Source organism: Chiloscyllium punctatum, chromosome 15, assembly GCF_047496795.1.
Source record: "Chiloscyllium punctatum isolate Juve2018m chromosome 15, sChiPun1.3, whole genome shotgun sequence".
NCBI lineage: Eukaryota > Metazoa > Chordata > Chondrichthyes > Orectolobiformes > Hemiscylliidae > Chiloscyllium > Chiloscyllium punctatum.
Window position 1 is genome coordinate 65094441 of NC_092753.1, and position 18929 is coordinate 65113369.

Here is an 18929-nt window from a genome sequence, read left to right on the forward strand (position 1 = left end):
ACCTGATGCTGTAGCTATGGTATCCTCTATTGCTATTGCTCCTCTATTTTTCTTCCTTCACCTCCTGAATGGCTGAGTCATACTTGGTGTCACCAACTTGAGTAACTGAAATGGAATACCAATGAAGACTCAGAGGACTGCTGCACAGTCAGCATGGATCTCTTAGACTGGCTGGTGTTGAGCAATTTCTCTGCTTTTACGCCAATATGCTTTATGCAAGAATCCACATTCACCTTTTCAGTATCTTGGATTGCTCACCTCTCATGCCGTTTTCAAGCTGTCAGATCACTTCCCTCTCTAGGATGACATTGATCTTGACTTCCTGTCTCATGGTCCCCACTTTGCCTGCTCCGAAGGACCAAACTCACTAATCACTGGTATAATGGTAGTGACTCATTTGCAGGTTCTGTGGCAAAATGTAGGAAGTTATGTAATGCAATTTTCAAAATACACTGTACAAATAATTATTTGATTCATTTGATCATAGTATTCCAGGAACTGCTTGTTATCTACAAGGCAAAAGCACTTAATTTCATCTATCATTCCAAAACACAAAAGATAAACTAAATATCACAATGATCAGATGACACGTTTTGATCAGAATTTCAAAATTTGCAAATTATATGAAACTTTAGAGAGTAGCGAAGCAAGGAAGAAGATAGGAATAACTTTAAGAGAACATGACAAAATGATAGAATGAGTGAATGTGGCAAATTAAATTCAATACTGAAAGCTGCATGTTGCTGCATTTTGATAAGAATGAGGACAGACAATCCAGGCTAAATGGTGTAATAAAGAGAGCTCTGGGGTGTATAATGAAACATGTTTGAAGTGTCAAGATAGATTAATGATGCAGTTAAAAAAGCTAATATGTTGGAGTTATAGCTAGCAAAAAAGGAAGATTGTTGGAGGTCAATCATCTTAGTAGCAGGACATCTCACAACAGGGTTTCTACATGGTCATGTCCTTTGCCCAACCACCAATGACCTTCCTTCTATAGTAAAACTAATTCAAAACTAGGGCGCATAATTTTAAGGTGAGAAAGGAGAAAGTTTTAAAAAGGATATGTGCAGCAACTTTTTTGTGCAGAGAGTGATTCATGTTTGGAATGAACTGCCAGAGAAAGCAGTGGATGCAGGTATAGTTGCAACATTTAAAAGGCATTTGAATAAGTACACAAATTGGAAAGATTTGGAGGTCAAACGCAGGTAAGTGGTTCTAGTTTAGTTTGGGAACATGGTCAACGTAGACTAGTTGGACCGAAGGGTCTGTTTCCATACTGTCTACTCTATAACTATATTATCATACCTGATTGAATGAATGAATGACGCATGTGAAGGTTTTGAACTTACAACAAAAGTTTGTGATTCCATGGTGATCAGTAGCCATCTTGGAGGCCATGACTCATTTTTTTTTAGCAAAGGTGATTTGCAAAAGAACGGGGTGTAACACAAAGATAAATTCAACAAATCATTAAGATTTGTGGTGGAAACAAATTCAATTGCAATCTTCAAAATTAAATTGGTTCCTACCACCTCCTGGAAAATGTATAGTTTGTTCTGAAAAGACTGACTTGTGTTGAAACATTATTTGGCAAATGTGAGTGCCCTCTACAGCTCAAAATTGTGCTATCATTAGTATGATGGCATGTGTTTGGTTTTTGGACGTCAAGGTGCAAATGTATATCTGAAGTATCTGACTGCAACTATAAATTTACAGTCTTCACGGGATTTGTTTTAATGGGAAGCTTTATTGTGAACAATAATCTAATACTATATAGCTGCTTCACAAGCAGACTGACATTGCACAATAACAGATGCTCAGCTGATGCCATTGCAGGGTTCAGTCAGAGACCATCTCTGTGGGAGAGGACGAAAGTTTTCCTCGACTTTCTGTTCTGACTTTCTTTCCCCCTTCAAATGCAAATTAGCAGCTGTGATTTGCATTATAGCTTTGAAAAAAACTTGGGTTGCTTCCGAGCGCCGCCAGTTTGTAATTGAAACTATCAGGAAAACGTTAGACAAAGAATATGAGTAAATATTTTAAACGTTTTTCTATTATACAGCCAGTAACATGTCGGAGCTCAGTTCACTTCACGATCAAGACACTGATTTCCGCCAGACCTTTCCTCAGGGTCGAAAACAAGTGCTCCCTGCAATTACTGCCCAGGACGATGACTCAGCATTCAGGGGTCAGCTGACAAGAGGGTCGGGACATTTCAAGAACCGAGAAAGAAGAGACAATGAACGTTGCAGTAGCAGGTAGAGCAATGAACTACTCAGTTTGAAATAAATCATGAAAACATTTACACGTTTCTTCACAAGAACCTGTACTATTTCATATGAAGATCGTTGGCCATTCATATTCTCAGCGATCATAAAGTCATGACCGTTTTATTAAATATGGCATTGCTTTTTAGGATGGTAAAGAAATATTATTGCGTTTGTATTATCAAATCAGGCAGTCAAAAAATCTAAGTATAGATTTAAACTTGTTTACGATTAATGCTTTCTATAAAAACTTCATTTGAATAATTATGCAGTTGAAGGATAATAATAAATACTATCTTTTCATGTTTGATTAAATGTACATAATTTAGTAAAGCAGGGCAAAGAATAAACAGCACAGAATTACCTAAATATAACAGAATCAATAGTTTGCAGATTTAAATTTTCTATTGCATAAATAATACATAAAATGTTTATTAGATGGTCTCCTGTGTGTGAAGTTTCACATTTTCTCCTAATATTTAGTTTCCAAACATGTTTTCACCTATGGTGAGCTCCTAGGACAGGGATCCCAGTAGACAGAAAGGGTTGACATGGCTAAAACTTCAGATCCCAAAGGCTGGAGATTAGTAAAGATTACAGATACTGGAAGTCAGAGTTCGATAAAATGTGGAGCTGGAAAGGCAAAGCAGGTCAGGCAGCATCGGAGGTGCTGGAAAATCAAACCCTTTATCAGATCTTAAAGGCTGAGACCACAGAGTTAACTAGGGAGTTCCCAGATTTTCACCCAATAATGGCCAAGATGGAAGGAATGTTGCTTTAGTTTGGAATAAGAATGGCATGTGACTTAGTGGTGATGATATTCCTATGCGCTTAAACTTTTGCAGATTGTAAAATGCACAATAAATTCTAGTCGAAGTAGCTATCAGCTCCAAAGTGGTCCATGTTTGTAAATAGCAGGGTAATAAGGATCAAAACTATGTGGCGGAAATTCCAACACATAGAATTGTAGCTGACTAGTTTGTTTAAAAAGGAGATGCAAGTTATCGTTATGACACATGAAGCATTCAGGAATCGCTTGCTCATTCACTTTATTTTGGCAGAAGAGCTCAACAAATCTCAGGAAACACAGACTGATTACAGAAAGAAGCTGTTCAGACCTTTGTGTTTGTGTCAGCTGTCTGCAACAGCAAATCATCTGGTCATACAGCCTGTATTTTCTAGTAGTCCTATATTTCTTGTATCTCTTCAGGTGATTATCCAATTCCCTGCTGAAGGCTGTCATTGAAATGGCCTCCACCATTTTTTAGGCAAATATTCCATAGCTAACCACTTGCTCTATTTATTAAAAAACCCTCATGCCCCTTTTTATTCTTTTCATATTCATCTCAAGCCAAAGTTCTCTGGCTTTCAAATGTTCCACCAATGGGAACAGTTATTCACTTTCTATTCCGTCCAGACCTTTAGGGATTCTATTTTATATATATATATAAAAAATAGAATCCCTAATGAGGAAACAGGCCCCTTCGGCCCAACAAATCCACACCAACCCTCTGAAGAGTAACCCATCCAGACCTAGTCCCCTATACTACTACTCTACATTTTACCCCTTCCTAATGCACCCATCCCTGAATACTATGGGCAATTTAATAAGGCCTATTCACCTAACATAGAGCATAGAATATTGAAAGCTCCAGTGCAATACAGGCCCTTCAGCCCTCAATGTTGCGCCGATCTGTGAAATTAATCTGATGCCCATCTAATCTACACCGTTCCATTTATTATCCATATCTATGTCCAATGCCCATTTAAATGCCCTGAACGTCAGCCAGTCTACTACTGTTGTAGGCGGGCCGTTCCACGCCCCTACTATCCCCGAGTGAAGAAACTACCCCAAATATCTGTTCTAAATCATTCATCCATCAATTTAAAGCTATGTCCCCTCATGTTAGCCTTCCCCATCTGAGGAAAAAGGCTCTCACAGTCCACCCTATCTAACCCTTTGGTTATCTTATATGTCTTGATTTAAGTCACCTCTCAGCCTTCTTCTCGCCAACGAAAACAGCCTCAGTTCCTTCAGCCTTCTCTCATAAGACCTTCCTTCCATACCAGGCAACATCCTAGTAAATCTCCTCTGAACCCTTTCCAAAGCTTCCACATCCTTTCTTTAATGCAGTGACCAGAATTGCACACAATACTGCTGGTGTGGCCTTACCAGTGTCTTGTACAGCTGAAGCATTACCTCTTGGTTCCAAAACTCAATCCCCCTACCAATAAACAGCAACACACCATATGCCTTCTTAACAACCCTATCAACCTGGGTGGCAACTTTCAGGGATTTATGCACCAGGACACCGAAATCTCTCTGTTCATCTACACTGTCAAGATTTTACCATTAGCCCAGCATTCCTGGTATTTCTTCCAAGGTGAACGATCTCACACTTTTCCCATTAAACTCTATTTGCCACTTCTCAGCCCAGCTCTGCATCTTATCTATGACCCTCTGTAACCCACAACATCCTTCAGCGTAACCCACAACATCCTTCAGCACTATCCACAACTCTGCCTACCTTAGTGTCATCTGCAAATTTACTAACCCATTTTTCTACACCTACATCTAGATCATTTATAAAAATGACAAACAGCAATGGCCCCAAAACAGATCCTTGCGGAACACCAGTGGTAACTGTGCTCCAGAATGAACATTTCCCATTAACCACCACCCTCTGTCTTCTTTCTGCTAGCCAATTTCTGATCCAAACCGCTAAATCACCTTCAATCCTGAAACTCTGTATTTATGCAATCGTCTATCGTGTGGTACCTTATCAGATGCCTTACTGAAGTCCATATACAACACATCAACTGCTTTGCCTTCGTCCACCTGTTTGGTTACCTTCTCAAAGAACTCAATAAGGTTAGTGAGGCACGACCTATCCCCTCACAAAACCATGTTGACTATCCCTAATCAAATAGTTCCTTTCTAGATGATCATAACCTGCACATCTTTGGAATGTGGGTAGAAACCAGAGCACCTGGTGGAAATCTCTCATGATTTTGAACATCTCAGTCAGATCTCCTCTCAACCTTCTCTTCTTCAAGCTACTCCAATCTGTGTAACCAAACTCCTCCATCTTTGGAACCATCCTTGTAAATCTTTTTTTCCAGCCTCTCTCTCGTGGCCTCACATTATTAAAATTATGTGGGGCTAAGAAATGGGCACAATGCTCTAATTGAGTTTAAGCTGGTGCTTTACCGTATCATCCTTGCCTTTGTACTCAATTCCTTGATTTATAAAGCCCACTAACCCTTTTACCTTATCAACAACTGCTTTTTCAACCTGCTCTGTTACCTTCAATGTTTTGTGCAAGTCCCTCTGTACCTGCACCATTTTTTTAGAATGGTATCTTTTAACTTCATCTAGTCCTCATTCTTCCATCTAAAATGTTTTGGTTCACATTTTTCTGTATTAAATGTAATCTGCGACATATCCAATTGATCCACCAGCGCACATTATCTTGAACTGTATTACTATTTTCTACATAGTTCATAATACCCATTGATTCACATTGTAATTGTGCCTTACACACCAAAGTCCGTGAATACAGATCAAGAAAAGGGGTCATCATCTTGATATATCATATATATCTTCTACTAGTTTGTTCATTTCTAATCTTGTTACTCAATCAATTTATTATTCAGGCTGACAAGTTTTATTTTTTGAGCTTCAAGCTTGTTGTCAAGCCTGTAATGTGGCATTTCAACATAATCATTCTTTTCAATTTCATGTTCATCACATCAACTGTATTACTGTCATCAATCCCCATTGTTACCTCATTAAACCAAGTTAAACACAATTTGCCATTAATAAATCCATGCTGACTTACTTCATTATTGCACATTTATCAAAACGATTTTTTTCTTACATCTGAAATCATGCAATCGAGTAATTTTCCAACACTGAGATTTAGCTAACTGGCCTATAGTTTCTTGTTTTTACTTTCACTCCTTTTCTGAACAATGAGATCATGTTTACTACCTTTGAATCTCTGGGGACAAGTCTAAAACCCAGGGAATTCTGTATGTTCAAAACCAATGAAACCATTACTTTTCTTGCCACATTGGATCCGAGGGATTTTATCAGCATTTCGTTCCATTAATTTCATCAGTTTTAGTTCTTTAATAATTAGTATTAGCAAGTAGTAATTCTTTTGGTTTCCCAGTATCCTACATACTTTGTGGCTTCTACATGAACAAAGACATAAAATAATTGTTTAATGTTTGTGAGTTCTTTATGCTCCATTACACTTTCATCTTTCATTGCCTGTGAGGGACCCACAATTATGTTCTCTAATCTCTTCGGTTTTGCACTTTGTTTTTATTCTACAGCTAATATCTACTCACATCCTACATTTCAAATTCTTGATCATAATTTACTAAATTTTAACAATCCATTCAAATCTCAAGCTTACTATTCATTTTCCATGCTATTAGTTTAATGGTTTCAGTTCCAAGGACTACAAGTACTTAATTTGTGTTTGTGACTTATATATATTCCATTTTCCAACATTCCAAAATAAAGATGGAACTCAAGTGTATTGATATGAATATTGTTTAGCAAAGCTTTACTTGGAAAATGTCTTTTCTATGTACAAAGTGCACAGAAGTGAATGAACTTTGGTTGAAGTAGGAACATCATCAGACTGGATTTAATTTGGTTTGAATTGTAGTAGAAAAGCACTAAGATAATTTCACTTCTGTTGTTCACTAGGTCACGGTCTCGATCTCGATCTTGTGAAAGACAAAGAATTGAATTCCATGACAAAGACCAAACAAGGTCACTGGATGAACTAGAACAATTTGCGGAATCATACCAATACAAGGGGAGGAGGGGTAATTCCCTAGAGCCTGAACGGTGGGAGAGAAAAAGTACAGACAGAGGGGAGTATTATAGAGCACTCAGAGACCGGTACCACTATCAAGATAGCTCTTTGGATGATTACTATAACAAAAGGAGTCGAAGCAGGAATGAGCTTTATGATACTGATCAGGCACATATTTATAATAGTCAAAGGAAGAGAGACAGGCAGGAAGAATATCCACTAAGGTGCACAAATGAGGGCGTCAGAGCTTATGATGATGCTTTTATGAGCAATGTTTTCGAGAGAAAAGCCAAATGCAAATCTTACAACGAGAGCTATGGCAGTGAAACCCCTTCCAAAACCAGCATCAAGCGAGGGAATGACCATTACTATGGGAAACTTCCAAGCTACAGGGCAGAAGAGGAAGAGACACTGCCTCCATATACTGAAATGCACTTGCAGAGGCTTAGGCCAGAAGAACTGGCAGGAAGGGCTTACTACCAGAAAATGGAATGCACTCATGAGAGGAAAGAACAACCAAGGCAGAAGAAAGCTGTAAGTTCAATTGTATTTTTAATAAAGAATTGTTGTATTTTTACTTTATTTGAAAAGAACTGTGTTAGCTGCATTTAAACTTAACTACTCTAGTAGAGTGCTTTGTGCTAATGAATTCTATGCTTGCCAAGGAGCAGCTTGTCAGCTCTAGCAAACAGAGTATTTTCTCACTTCTGGCATCCAATCAAAGCAACCTAAAGGCTTTAGTATCTCACAGAAGCTAAAGCATATCATTGGATAAAGGTACAATGCTTCTTGTAGTTCCTGGGATTGGTGGATTCTAGAATTGAATGGCTTAAACTCACGAGCTGAATTGAAATTTTGTCTACAATTAAACCATTCCAGAATGCAGTGAGAAACTTCTCATGACAGACATTCCCAGAGAAGGAACATCTACATTTTCATGGGAAAATGCAGAAAAAAATAACAAGAATATAACTTTCTAATATAAAAGGGCATATACTTGGCAGAAATATTTCTTTTACTTTTTTCTGTTGCTTCTACGCTAAAAGGAAAATTGCATTAGAACCAGGGAGACCTTCCATGGTGGTTTGAATATTAAAACAATGGGAAGGAAGAACATAAAGTATCTGTAATTAGCACACAATTCACAGTCACCAGCTTTCCACCATCACTGTCAATAAAAACTGGCCCACTGATTTTAATAATGCTGAGAATTCAGCAGTACTTTTTTTATTAAAAAAATTACATTGTAAGTGTGTTGTACTTTTTTTATTAAAAAAATTACATTGTAAGTGTGTTGTAATAATGTTTTAAATAAATTGGCTCAGTAGTAATGACATTTTTTAAATGAAACATTTATCAGGCATACTTAAAATATCTACAAAAGAGGAAAATCATCTTTCTCAATATAGTCAATTTATAAAAGCTGATATGAATTCTGATTCATTGAAAACAAAAAGAATACATCGGAGGCTGAAAAGTAAGCTCTTTGTACATTTTGGTCTGTGTGTGACAAGAGCTGCAGGAGTGCTATCATAGAAAGGAAATAGCGCAGCTGCCACCACAGAGGCAGAGAACCACCATCATAAGTGGTATTCAAAGGACTCCTCTGGAGTCAATAATGCTAGTTGCAGCAAAAAGTAGATGACAAGTACTGGTTACTCAGGCCTCTTCTTTTCTCTAGCTTCAGACATACTGTTTGTTCTATAGTCTAAATAAAGTGGTTTCTCTACCAAGCAAGTTACATTCAAACATATTTGGCATGTAACCACATTTGATTCTACAATAAAAAAACTGTTTCTATTAATTTGACCGATGGTTATGTAATATGTCGACTGAAAGTTTTACTCATTTTGAATAAGAAATATTAAATCAATGATATTTAAAATATTCAGCATCAAATTTGCCCCATCACATATATCTTTGAACATCTTTCCCCAGAATCATTTCCCAGCCAGAGATGCTCTTGTGGTGTGAAACTAAAAAAGAATTAAGGGAAGATTCTGTTTCCAAGATGGTACTGCTTGACAAATGAGAAATGCCAAGGATTTCGGAATGTTGGGGACAACATCTGTTCTACATGGGAACTCTACAACACTTGATAAAATGGATTGCAAAACACTCGGAACTGATTACAACAGTTCCATATTTTGAAGTATTATGAGTCTCTGGGAGATTTGTCAGATTGGTTTACATGTACAGTATTAATATGGTGGCTTTAGTACCTACCATAATTTATGTGATGGTTGATGACATTCTAGACCTTAGGAACAATCTTTTTGTGTTGGTTTACCAATTCAATACAGCGGAGTGTGAACATTACCTTACCCATTTGGTCCAGGCACTAGCTGTCATTATAAACCATAGAATCATGGAGTTTTGTAGTACAGAAAAAAAAAGTTATGCAGGTAATCATCATCCATGCTTTTCCTCTGAAGGAACAATTTACATAGTTATCTTCCCAAGTTCTTTGAACTATTTTCTTGTTTCAAATATTTATGCATCATCCCTTTAAACACCACAATGGAACCAGTTTTGCAACAATATCTGCTGTAGAATCCCACATCTTAACCACCCCATACAAATAATTCCCTTAACTCCTAGTTTTATTGGTGATAAAATTAAATTTATGCCCTGCTCATTTACTGAACAGTATGTTCTGTTTACTTTATTAACTCCCCTCAACTTGAACATTTCTGTTTAAATTCCATCTCCAGTGCAATCCTTCCTTCCACTCTTTGAGGGTGGCATGGTGGCTCAGTGGTTAGCACTGCTGCGTCAGGATCCCAGATTCGATTCCAGCCTTGGGCGACTGTCTGTGTGGAGTTTGTACATTCTCCCAGTGTCTGCATGGGTTTCCTCTGGGTGCTCTGGTTTCCTTCCATAGTCCAAAGATGTTCAGTCCAGGTGAATTGGCCATGCTAAATTGCCCATTGTGTGAGGTGCATTAGTCAGAGGGAAAAGGGTCTTGGCGGGTTACTCATCGGTGGGTCGTTGTGGACTGGTTGAGCTGAAGCGCCTGTTTCCACACTGTATGGGATCTAATCTGACATCACCTTGATTTTCTTTCTTCTAATGAAAAGAGCCCCAGTTTCTTAATTTATCCTGAGAATTAACCACTGACAATAAATTTTCATCTATTGAATTTTATGAATCAATGCTTAAAAAGTTTCAACATCGTTCAAGTGCAATTTTACAATCCTGGACACTACAATTCTCCAATTCTGTTGCCACTTACAATATTGTTAATATCACAATTCACCTTCTCAGTGGCTTTCTCACCTTTCTTGCTTTGATGTTCCAAATGCTAAACTGCACATACAATCTCACATGCCCACAGTTATCCAATATAAATATCTCTCTGCTGCCTCCAAGAGATTAAAAACCATTAGCCTCTTTATCCAACACGGCCCATGTCTGGACCACCTCCAACTACATTATTGTTATGTTCTTCCCAAAACTTCCTCGGTGAATAAAAACAACTTCTCAACCACAACTTCATCTGTAAACGTTAATATCCCTTACTCTCACAATATCCCCTTGCTTGCATCCAAAATTGAGGGTGTTCGTTTAGCAGCCACTGATCCTCAATCGCACATTCCAAACTTCCAGCTTTCAATTCTGTTATCCATTATTACCTTAACCTAACTTTTCACTTTCTCTCAATACTCCCCCAAAACCTTGCCATCCCCATAAAACTGTAGATACCTTCTCTCAGTTCCTTAACACACACTACTGTCTGATCAATGTGCAAAGATCTTATTCATCAAAACCTCAAAAGACACATTTATGGCATAACTGTGTTACTCATCAAATTTCTTGATCCTTCTTATCTATGCTTCATCTGATCCCAGTTTTTCTCCTCTGAAGTCCTCCTACAGGTTACTGCACTCTGGTTTCTTTTGATGTAGTCAGAAGTCTATATGGGTAGGCAAATTACCTGGTGGTAGTTTTGCTGGACTGTTCACCCAGAGACCCAGGTAATGTTCTAGGAAACCAGGTCTGAATCCCGCTACAGCAGATGATGGAGTTTGAATTCCACTGATGACCATGAAACCTTTGATTGTCAGAAAAACCCATCTGGTTCACTAATGTTCTTTAGGAAATAAAACTGACATCTTTACCTGGTCTGGTGTAGATGCAACTCCAGACCCACAGTAATATAGTTGCCCTCCGGGCAATAAATGCTGGCCTAGTCAGCAACGCCATCATCCCATGAATGAATAAATAAAAAAAGTCACACAAGTTTATGGTCAAACAGGTTTATTTGAAATCACAAGCTTTCAGAGCACTGCTCCTTTGTCAGATGAATAAGATGATACATTTATGGCAGCAACCGCTCCGACTCTCCTCCATCACCATCCCTGGCATATACAATCCTTGGGCTCCCCTTTTTTCATCCAATCTTCACCATGTATCTTTTGTCTTGGGTGACATTATCCAGGCAAATGGACTTATTTCCTCTTGTATGCTGACAATGTGACCACCCAGTTCCCTTCCACTGACCTATAACTACCTCCTATGTTTCTGGCTTGGACTCCATCAGTGTCTTTGGTCATTACTTTAAGCTCAGTGAATTTGATGCTTGTTTGATAAGATTTCACTTCCCCTTCCCTCTCTACAGCAAACTTCAAACTGGTTTCTTCTAACCTCACAGCTTTTCTTTTATCACAGATGATCTTAAATCTTTCAATTACTTCCATTAAAATATAAAATCATTATAATAATTGATTTTAAGATAGTATTCATTCATGGAATTCATTACTATAAATGGTTACAAAATATTAAGTTTCTTTGGATTTTAATGAATTTGTCTGCTGTCTATCTCAAAATATTGTGAATCTTTCCTAATTCGATTGGCTTAAGGTTAGGCTTATTGGAACTACAGATGTTCCTAATTAGACCCACTATATGTGGAAATCCAACATCACAAACGATTCATTTATAATTTGTGTATTTTGTGAATAAGTAAAATGCCCCATTAACTTATTCTCCACACATCTCTTGCCTTCGATCTGTTCAAGAGAAACAGTAAAGGAGCAGTCTGGTGGTGAGGATGAATGTCTAAGGGTTGAACATATTACTTGAAGCTGCCTGATAAAATCTTAATTAAACCAAATTTTATTTAATGCAAATATTACATTTTATCAAATCTGATATCTCGTTTCACACAGGACAAATGTGATATCAGATATTTTCTCTAAATAGTAGATCCTCATTTGATTTGGATTAGTCATTTGTATGCTAATTGTTTTTCCAGTGTTCCTCATCACTCACACTCCCATACATGTCCCTCCAGGGCCTGCCTTGTTTTGCAGTCAACTGGCAGATTTTGTAACTTATTTGCTGCATCGCCAATCAGATTCCCATGTAAAATTTACATCCCTTCACTTAGGTGAGATTCAGAACACAGTGAAGTAGAGTAAAATGTTTCAAGCCATTCAGACACAATGCACCCAAAGCCACAAAGGTTTTTTTTGTTTTAATCTGAATATGATACCAACAGAAGTAACCTATTGTTCTAAGCTACGTGCAAGAACGTTTACATGTTAACAACGTTTTCAATCAATCATATTTAATAGCTGCTGTCTGATTACATTACAAACTAAATTTTTGCGATCTCCGATTTATAAAATCTAAAATGCCCAATTTACAATATGTCAATAAAATTTCTACCTAAAATCTGGTTGGTAATTTGATATAAAAGTAACCTGGGTTAAATTTTAGGAGTAAAAGGTGGACTAGTGCTTTATAAAATGAATAAATTAGCTATGGTATTTATTTGGAGTCTAGTATTCTCTTTCTAGTAATTAGTGTTGGATAGCTTGATTAAAATGGAGCAGTTGGAAGTAGGATAATCACACTCCACTACAAAACGGGGCTAATTCCAATGACAATCTTAGAGAAGCAAAAAAAAAACAAATCAGCAATACGAACTATCAGATCTATCTCTTACATGTTCATATACGCCAATCTTTCTCACAACAAGAATAGAACATTTGCAATCAATGGACAGGAGAAGACCCACTGGTCTGCCCAGTTTGTCCCACACAACTGCAATGCCTTGTGCATTACAATATAAAGACTCCCACCTCACCCAAGAACCATGTAACTTCTTGGGAGAGGCCATATATATATAATTAACACATTGAAGGATGGGTCTATTAGAGTGCCTGTCTAGTATTAATTCCACCTTCTGTCATTGGTGATGTAAAAAAATGGCTGTAATTTCCTGTGGTTATTATCTGAGAATAGTGTTGTTATGTCTGGTGACTCACTTTATCCATCTGACAGTTGTAGTAGATTTAAAGCACTGTCAGGTACTTGATAATTAGTCAGGTATTTAATATTTTACTAACTATTGTATCTAATTTTCATTACTTTCTGAATGCTAGTAAGAGAATATCATTATTGCTTTAGGAGAGGTTGGCTGACTGTCCTATCGAACCTCTTCCAGATTTCCTCTTTGATGATGTACACTGATAAGAAAATAAGATTATTTGCATTTGCAACATTTTATGTATTTCTCTCTGAATACCTCTTATGATTGTACCTACTGTATGATACTGGCAGCCAAAGTTTTACAATGTTCATTTTATTATTGTTGTTTTGGAAGAAAAAAAGTAGGTGGTAGAAAAGCAAAATAGTAGTATTTTGATTGATTTGGTTGACCCGGTAACTAGGAAAATAGAGGGCTGCCTGTATCTCAGTACTGCATTGGAAGGAAACTATTTCTGCCTATGTGGTCTGTATGGAATAACCTACTAGTTGGTCAAACGCAACACAATGGGCCTTATTTAATATTTTGCTTGCTGCCAGCATGATCTCCAAAATGATTTCAAAACTGCATGAAACAGAATTGAAAATTCTGAATGGGTATAACGTTCTCCTTCAAAATGTATTAAAGTCACATGTTATACTATTTCATTAAGAAAACCCATCATAAAAGTGTCAACATTTATATACACTTATTATAAACATATTTGATACTGTGAAAGCATTCCTCAATGAATGTTTGTGGATAAAGGAATTGCTCCTGTGCTGCATATTGGAAGTTAACACCAAACAACCTGGTTCAGTTTCAGTGTAATTTCTGATCTGGTCTGATCATAGAATTGCACTACAAAACAGTCTTTTTTCTTTAAGCCACTGTTTTTCCAACATCAGTCATGTTGGTAGGAATGAGAAAAGGTACATTTTGAACATTAAGACATTAAATTAATTCATTAAAAAAAAGCTTTCCATGGCATCTTGCAGTTCTCCTGAATTTTGCCCACTTTGCCTGTTCTGAGCACCTTTTCAGAAGTGTGCCACATCTGGTCTCTGCAAATGGTCACTGACTAAAACGCCTTTCTCATTAATCAATAACCAAACAGTCATTGCCTTTAAGGTCCTCACATATAAAACTGCCAGCCTACCTACTGTTCACATGACCTTACTGTCATTCCATTAGGTCCAGACAACAAAACAAAATTGTCTCTATATGCTGGTAGATTCTGTGGTCTGCTTGAAAATTGCCCTTCCAGCCATCTCTTTCCACACTAAGTGAAACAGCATTACTTGTCCATTGTCACTTGCCTTCCATGAACACCTGTCTAAGCAGACATCTGCTGCCCAGCATTTATGAAGGACCTACACACACTTTAGGCACAAGTTTACAGGGTGCCATGGTTGCTGTGTTACCTCACCCTCTGACCGTGTCTGAAAGGACCCACTCATGATCCTGACAGTTGACACACAGCAATCACATGACTTCAAAGCAAGCTTTTCACCCTTTATGAGGAAATCCTGCATAAGAGAGCCTCCAGTCCAATTGGGTGGCAGTCATGTAGTCCCAGAAGACAATAACCAATGTGGAAAAGCCAGAACTGACCGATAAGTCCAAGTTTAGGGGTGATAGTGAGGGATGAGTCAGGATGAGCGGCTGAATGTGAGTGTTGGGTGACCCCAATTCAAGACAACAAGAGGAGAGGTTAAATAGGCAGAAGACTAATGGTGGGGTTGGAGGTTGGGGATGGTCATGGAGTTGCTTCTAAGAAAGTGCACCTGAGTGACCTTCAAAAGCAAACTACCTTCACCACCCCGTCTCCCAAATATCTTTCCTGACACCAGGCTTCCAACATGATTTGGACCTCAACTCACCATGGTTAATACACTGTAAGGTGAAATGAGCCAAGACTTAGCAATTTAAAGAATTCAATAAACCCAGAGTGGTGTACTGTCCAATACCTACCCCCACCTCCTGTAAATTTTAAACAAGTGCATAGAGTCGTAGATGTATAGACAACAGGAAGAGCACCTGCTGGATTTTAAGTGCCCCTGCAGACAGCAACCCTGCCAGCAAGGGGGGAATAAGTCAGCTCTCCGTGGCCTTTTATTTCCCTAGTATTTGCATCCCTTCTCCAATTCCCCAATTACTGAGCAGCATTATTGTAATTCTCTCACCCACTGTGTAGAACACTATATCCATCACTTTGAAATACTCTGATTCTCCCACAGCCTCTTATTGAGTATCAGGCCCAATCCTTCATTTACAATATCTACTTTCACTCTCCACCAAGAATTCTTGAATGTCCTTTAATGCATCTTTTAAGATCTTTTTAATTTTAAGAATTGTTACAATACTTTATCTTAGCCTCCGCCAATAGCATTTTAATTCAGCAAGGCTTATTCTTCCCATTATCTCTTACTGAATTGCACGTTAACCTGATCCACTGAACAACATCTCAGCTAGTTTCCCTCTTCCCCTCACCATTCTTGCAACCTCATTCTTTATATCTGAGCAGAGTTACCCCCAAACTTTGGTATTCTTTAACCTAAATACTGTACCTGTTTTTTTTACTTCGCATGTACAATGTCATGGCAGGCTGATGAGTCTTTAGCTATTTTGCATCTGGAACATATGACTAAGTATTGTCAAATGATTTCAGCCACCTATCTGGTTCCAGTGTTGGAAACAAACAAAACCAATGAATAAGATCCTTTATCTCAATTCAGGATTGTTGTATTATTTATCATATAACGAAAGTAAAAAATCGGCAATCACTCCAACACAGAGAGAGGCTATTTGCCCATCAAATTCATGTTGGCTCTCATACAGCAATCTAACTAAGTAGGTACACCTTCTGATTGTGATTTCACATTTCCCAAGTCAACATGTCCCTAACATTTTAAATGTTATAAACTTCAAGCTTCTTTGAATTCCATTACTTCAGTTGCTTTAACTAGTTGCTCAAAACCAGGTATCCCATTTTCTATAGTTAAAATTTTAATTCTTTAAATGAAAAACTATATTTAAGACCTACTGAGGGATAACATTTCCTTGACGAGGGTGGTGCACGTATGGAAGGAGCTGAAGGAGGAAGTGTTGAAGGCGAGTACAATTACAACGTTTAATAAACATCTGGATAGGTATATGAACATGAAGGTTTTAGAGGGTATGGGCCAAATGCAAGCAAATAGGATTGTCAGATTGTGATTTTTGGTCAGCACGAACAAGTTGGATTGAAGGGTCTGGTTCTCTGTTGTATGAATCAATGACTATGAATAATGAGCTAGATGTTCGCAGCATTATTCTGGAGCTACCTTTTCCAATGCCTCACTGAGTCTTTCCATTGAGTAGTAAACTATACAGTGAGAAAGCCTCAGATTCATTCTTGAGCCAAGCCTTCTTAGTTGTGTTGAGGGCAATGATACTACAAGTATCCTCAGCAGTCAGGGGAAAGGGGTAAATTGGCCAAGGTTTCCTGTTCACAATTGCTACTCAATGACCTTCTGCTGAAGCACTAATATCCAACTGACCGCAGTTGTGATGTTCCATGTGACTAAACGACCTTCTGACATTGCCAAAGCTTATATGTGAATATGACAATATTAAGGTCGATGAGAAAACAGCTAGTATATGTGATAAAGGAAGAAAATAGTGGAGGAAATTGAAAGAAAATCTATATTTGACAATAATAGTGACCAAAGTTGACATTTTCAGGGCTAATTCAAAGGGAGTGAGTAAGAACATTGTATTACTTTAAAAGGATCATTTATTTTCTCAGCTTCCCCCATATCACCAAATTAAATCATAAACCATCTTGGAGAACTGTTCTTAATTTTAGACATGCTCCCAAAAACGTATCACAATTCAATCTGTAGGCATTGGCACAGTCTTAGATTAAGGTGATATACTAAGTAACACAGAATTACCACAATTGTGATAAACAAAAACAAGTTTATGCTGGTGTAAGAAAATATTACATTAAACCCAATAAAAACCTTCCAACGGGGATTGATTAATTCCTCTGCAAAGTTGTTGTGGTGCCTTTTAAAAGCTGAACCTATCACTGACTTATCTCAAAGCAGGAATTCTTATTATGGTGCATATTGTACTTGCGTTCAGTATTAATTCACGTAATGTGTAGCAGGTTGGATGTACTGTAGAAGAACATGCCATAAGAAATAGTGTCATTTGTTTATTGATTCAAGCAACATAAAAAATGTATATAATTAATCTTGTTCAAAGTTAAAGATGGTTATTTTGGACACTGCTGCTGGAGTCTGTCTCTAATTATTAACTTTTAAAAAGGAAAGTGATCTTCACTGAGGCAGAACATAGTACAGAGGAACCTCGATTATCCAAAGGACACGGGCAGGGAGTATTTTGTTTGGTTAATTGAATTCCAGACAATCAAATGTTGGATAACATAGTTTAGCCAAGCATTGGGACCTTGCGATTTTGCCGGATAATCAAGGTTCCTCTGTAAATTATCTTAACATTGTCAAAGATTGGCAAGTGACTTATCTCTCAGAATTTGAAAATGAAAGTCTGAGTACAGTATTAGTTGTGTACTTCTTACCTGTAATTAAGACTTCTAAACAGAGGAAACAATTTTAAGAGCATCTATAGTCTACAAGTTATTTCAGATTTGTGTAATAATTGTATTTTGAATGGTTTTAAATGAATTTTATTATTAAATTTCTTTAAAATCTTACAGCTATAAGGATTGGGTAAAAATTACACCTGTCACATTTCAGATTATTGTTGTTCTTATACCTTTGGCTTTAAAATTAAACTGTTACTTTTCTTTCCAGAACTAAGAGAGTTTAATTCTATCATAATCTCTGCCTGAAGACAGTAAGTAGCCTGCTGCTATAGTATAAACAGGGGATTTATTAAACTGTGTTGATAAAATTACTGCTAATTTCACAGAAAATCTGGCTATCATAAAACTATGCCTGAAATGCAATGTGTTTGATCATTTTTTTAAAAATCATGATTTTTAACCTTTCAATAAGCTGTGCTATTTCATGGACATAAAGCTGCAACACTGTATTCAGAAACCATTAAAATATCACCATTAGAAAATGTTAATTTGATACCCAGTCAAACTGCGCAACCTATTTATAGCGGGACATTTGTTTTAAAATAAGGTTATAATTTAGACAACATCTCAAGTGTCTACCACAGTTTAGCAAGATGAGATTAGTTTGATTTTTTAATTAAGCTTTATATTGGGCAATAGAAATTCATCAATGCATTAGTACCTGGTCAATCTTAATGTGTTGATCACTGCTGATTTAACATCAAGTGTTCTTCCTTCCTGTTGATGTTGGATTTGATACTGTGAATCTGCCAGAAAGGAAGGAAAGGAAACTTAAAATTGCCTTTGAATTGCATGATGAGTTTAGGTCATCATTATTGCAAACACGTCTTTAAAAGGATGTGGTCTTTTATGTGGACACATTTTGCAGCCTTAATTTTCATGTATGTTTCAGGCTTTCAAAAATTTTATTTGCAGAACAAACAGTCCTCAGGAAAACCCATGATCACAAT

At 37.3% G+C, this 18929-nt stretch overlaps 1 protein-coding gene across 2 annotated transcripts in view; it reads left to right on the forward strand.

The window, feature by feature from the left end:
* Positions 1-18309, forward strand: part of ildr2 (immunoglobulin-like domain containing receptor 2) — a 133584-nt gene extending 115275 nt beyond the window's left edge. For both annotated transcript variants that reach the window (XM_072585333.1, XM_072585334.1), the window contains 3 exons: positions 2066-2261; positions 6997-7642; positions 9047-18309. In XM_072585333.1, the coding sequence (XP_072441434.1) occupies positions 2066-2261; positions 6997-7642; positions 9047-9082 (878 nt within the window). In that variant the 3' untranslated portion in view covers positions 9083-18309. The remainder of the gene's footprint in view (positions 1-2065; positions 2262-6996; positions 7643-9046) is intronic.
* The last annotated feature ends 620 nt before the right edge of the window (positions 18310-18929 follow it).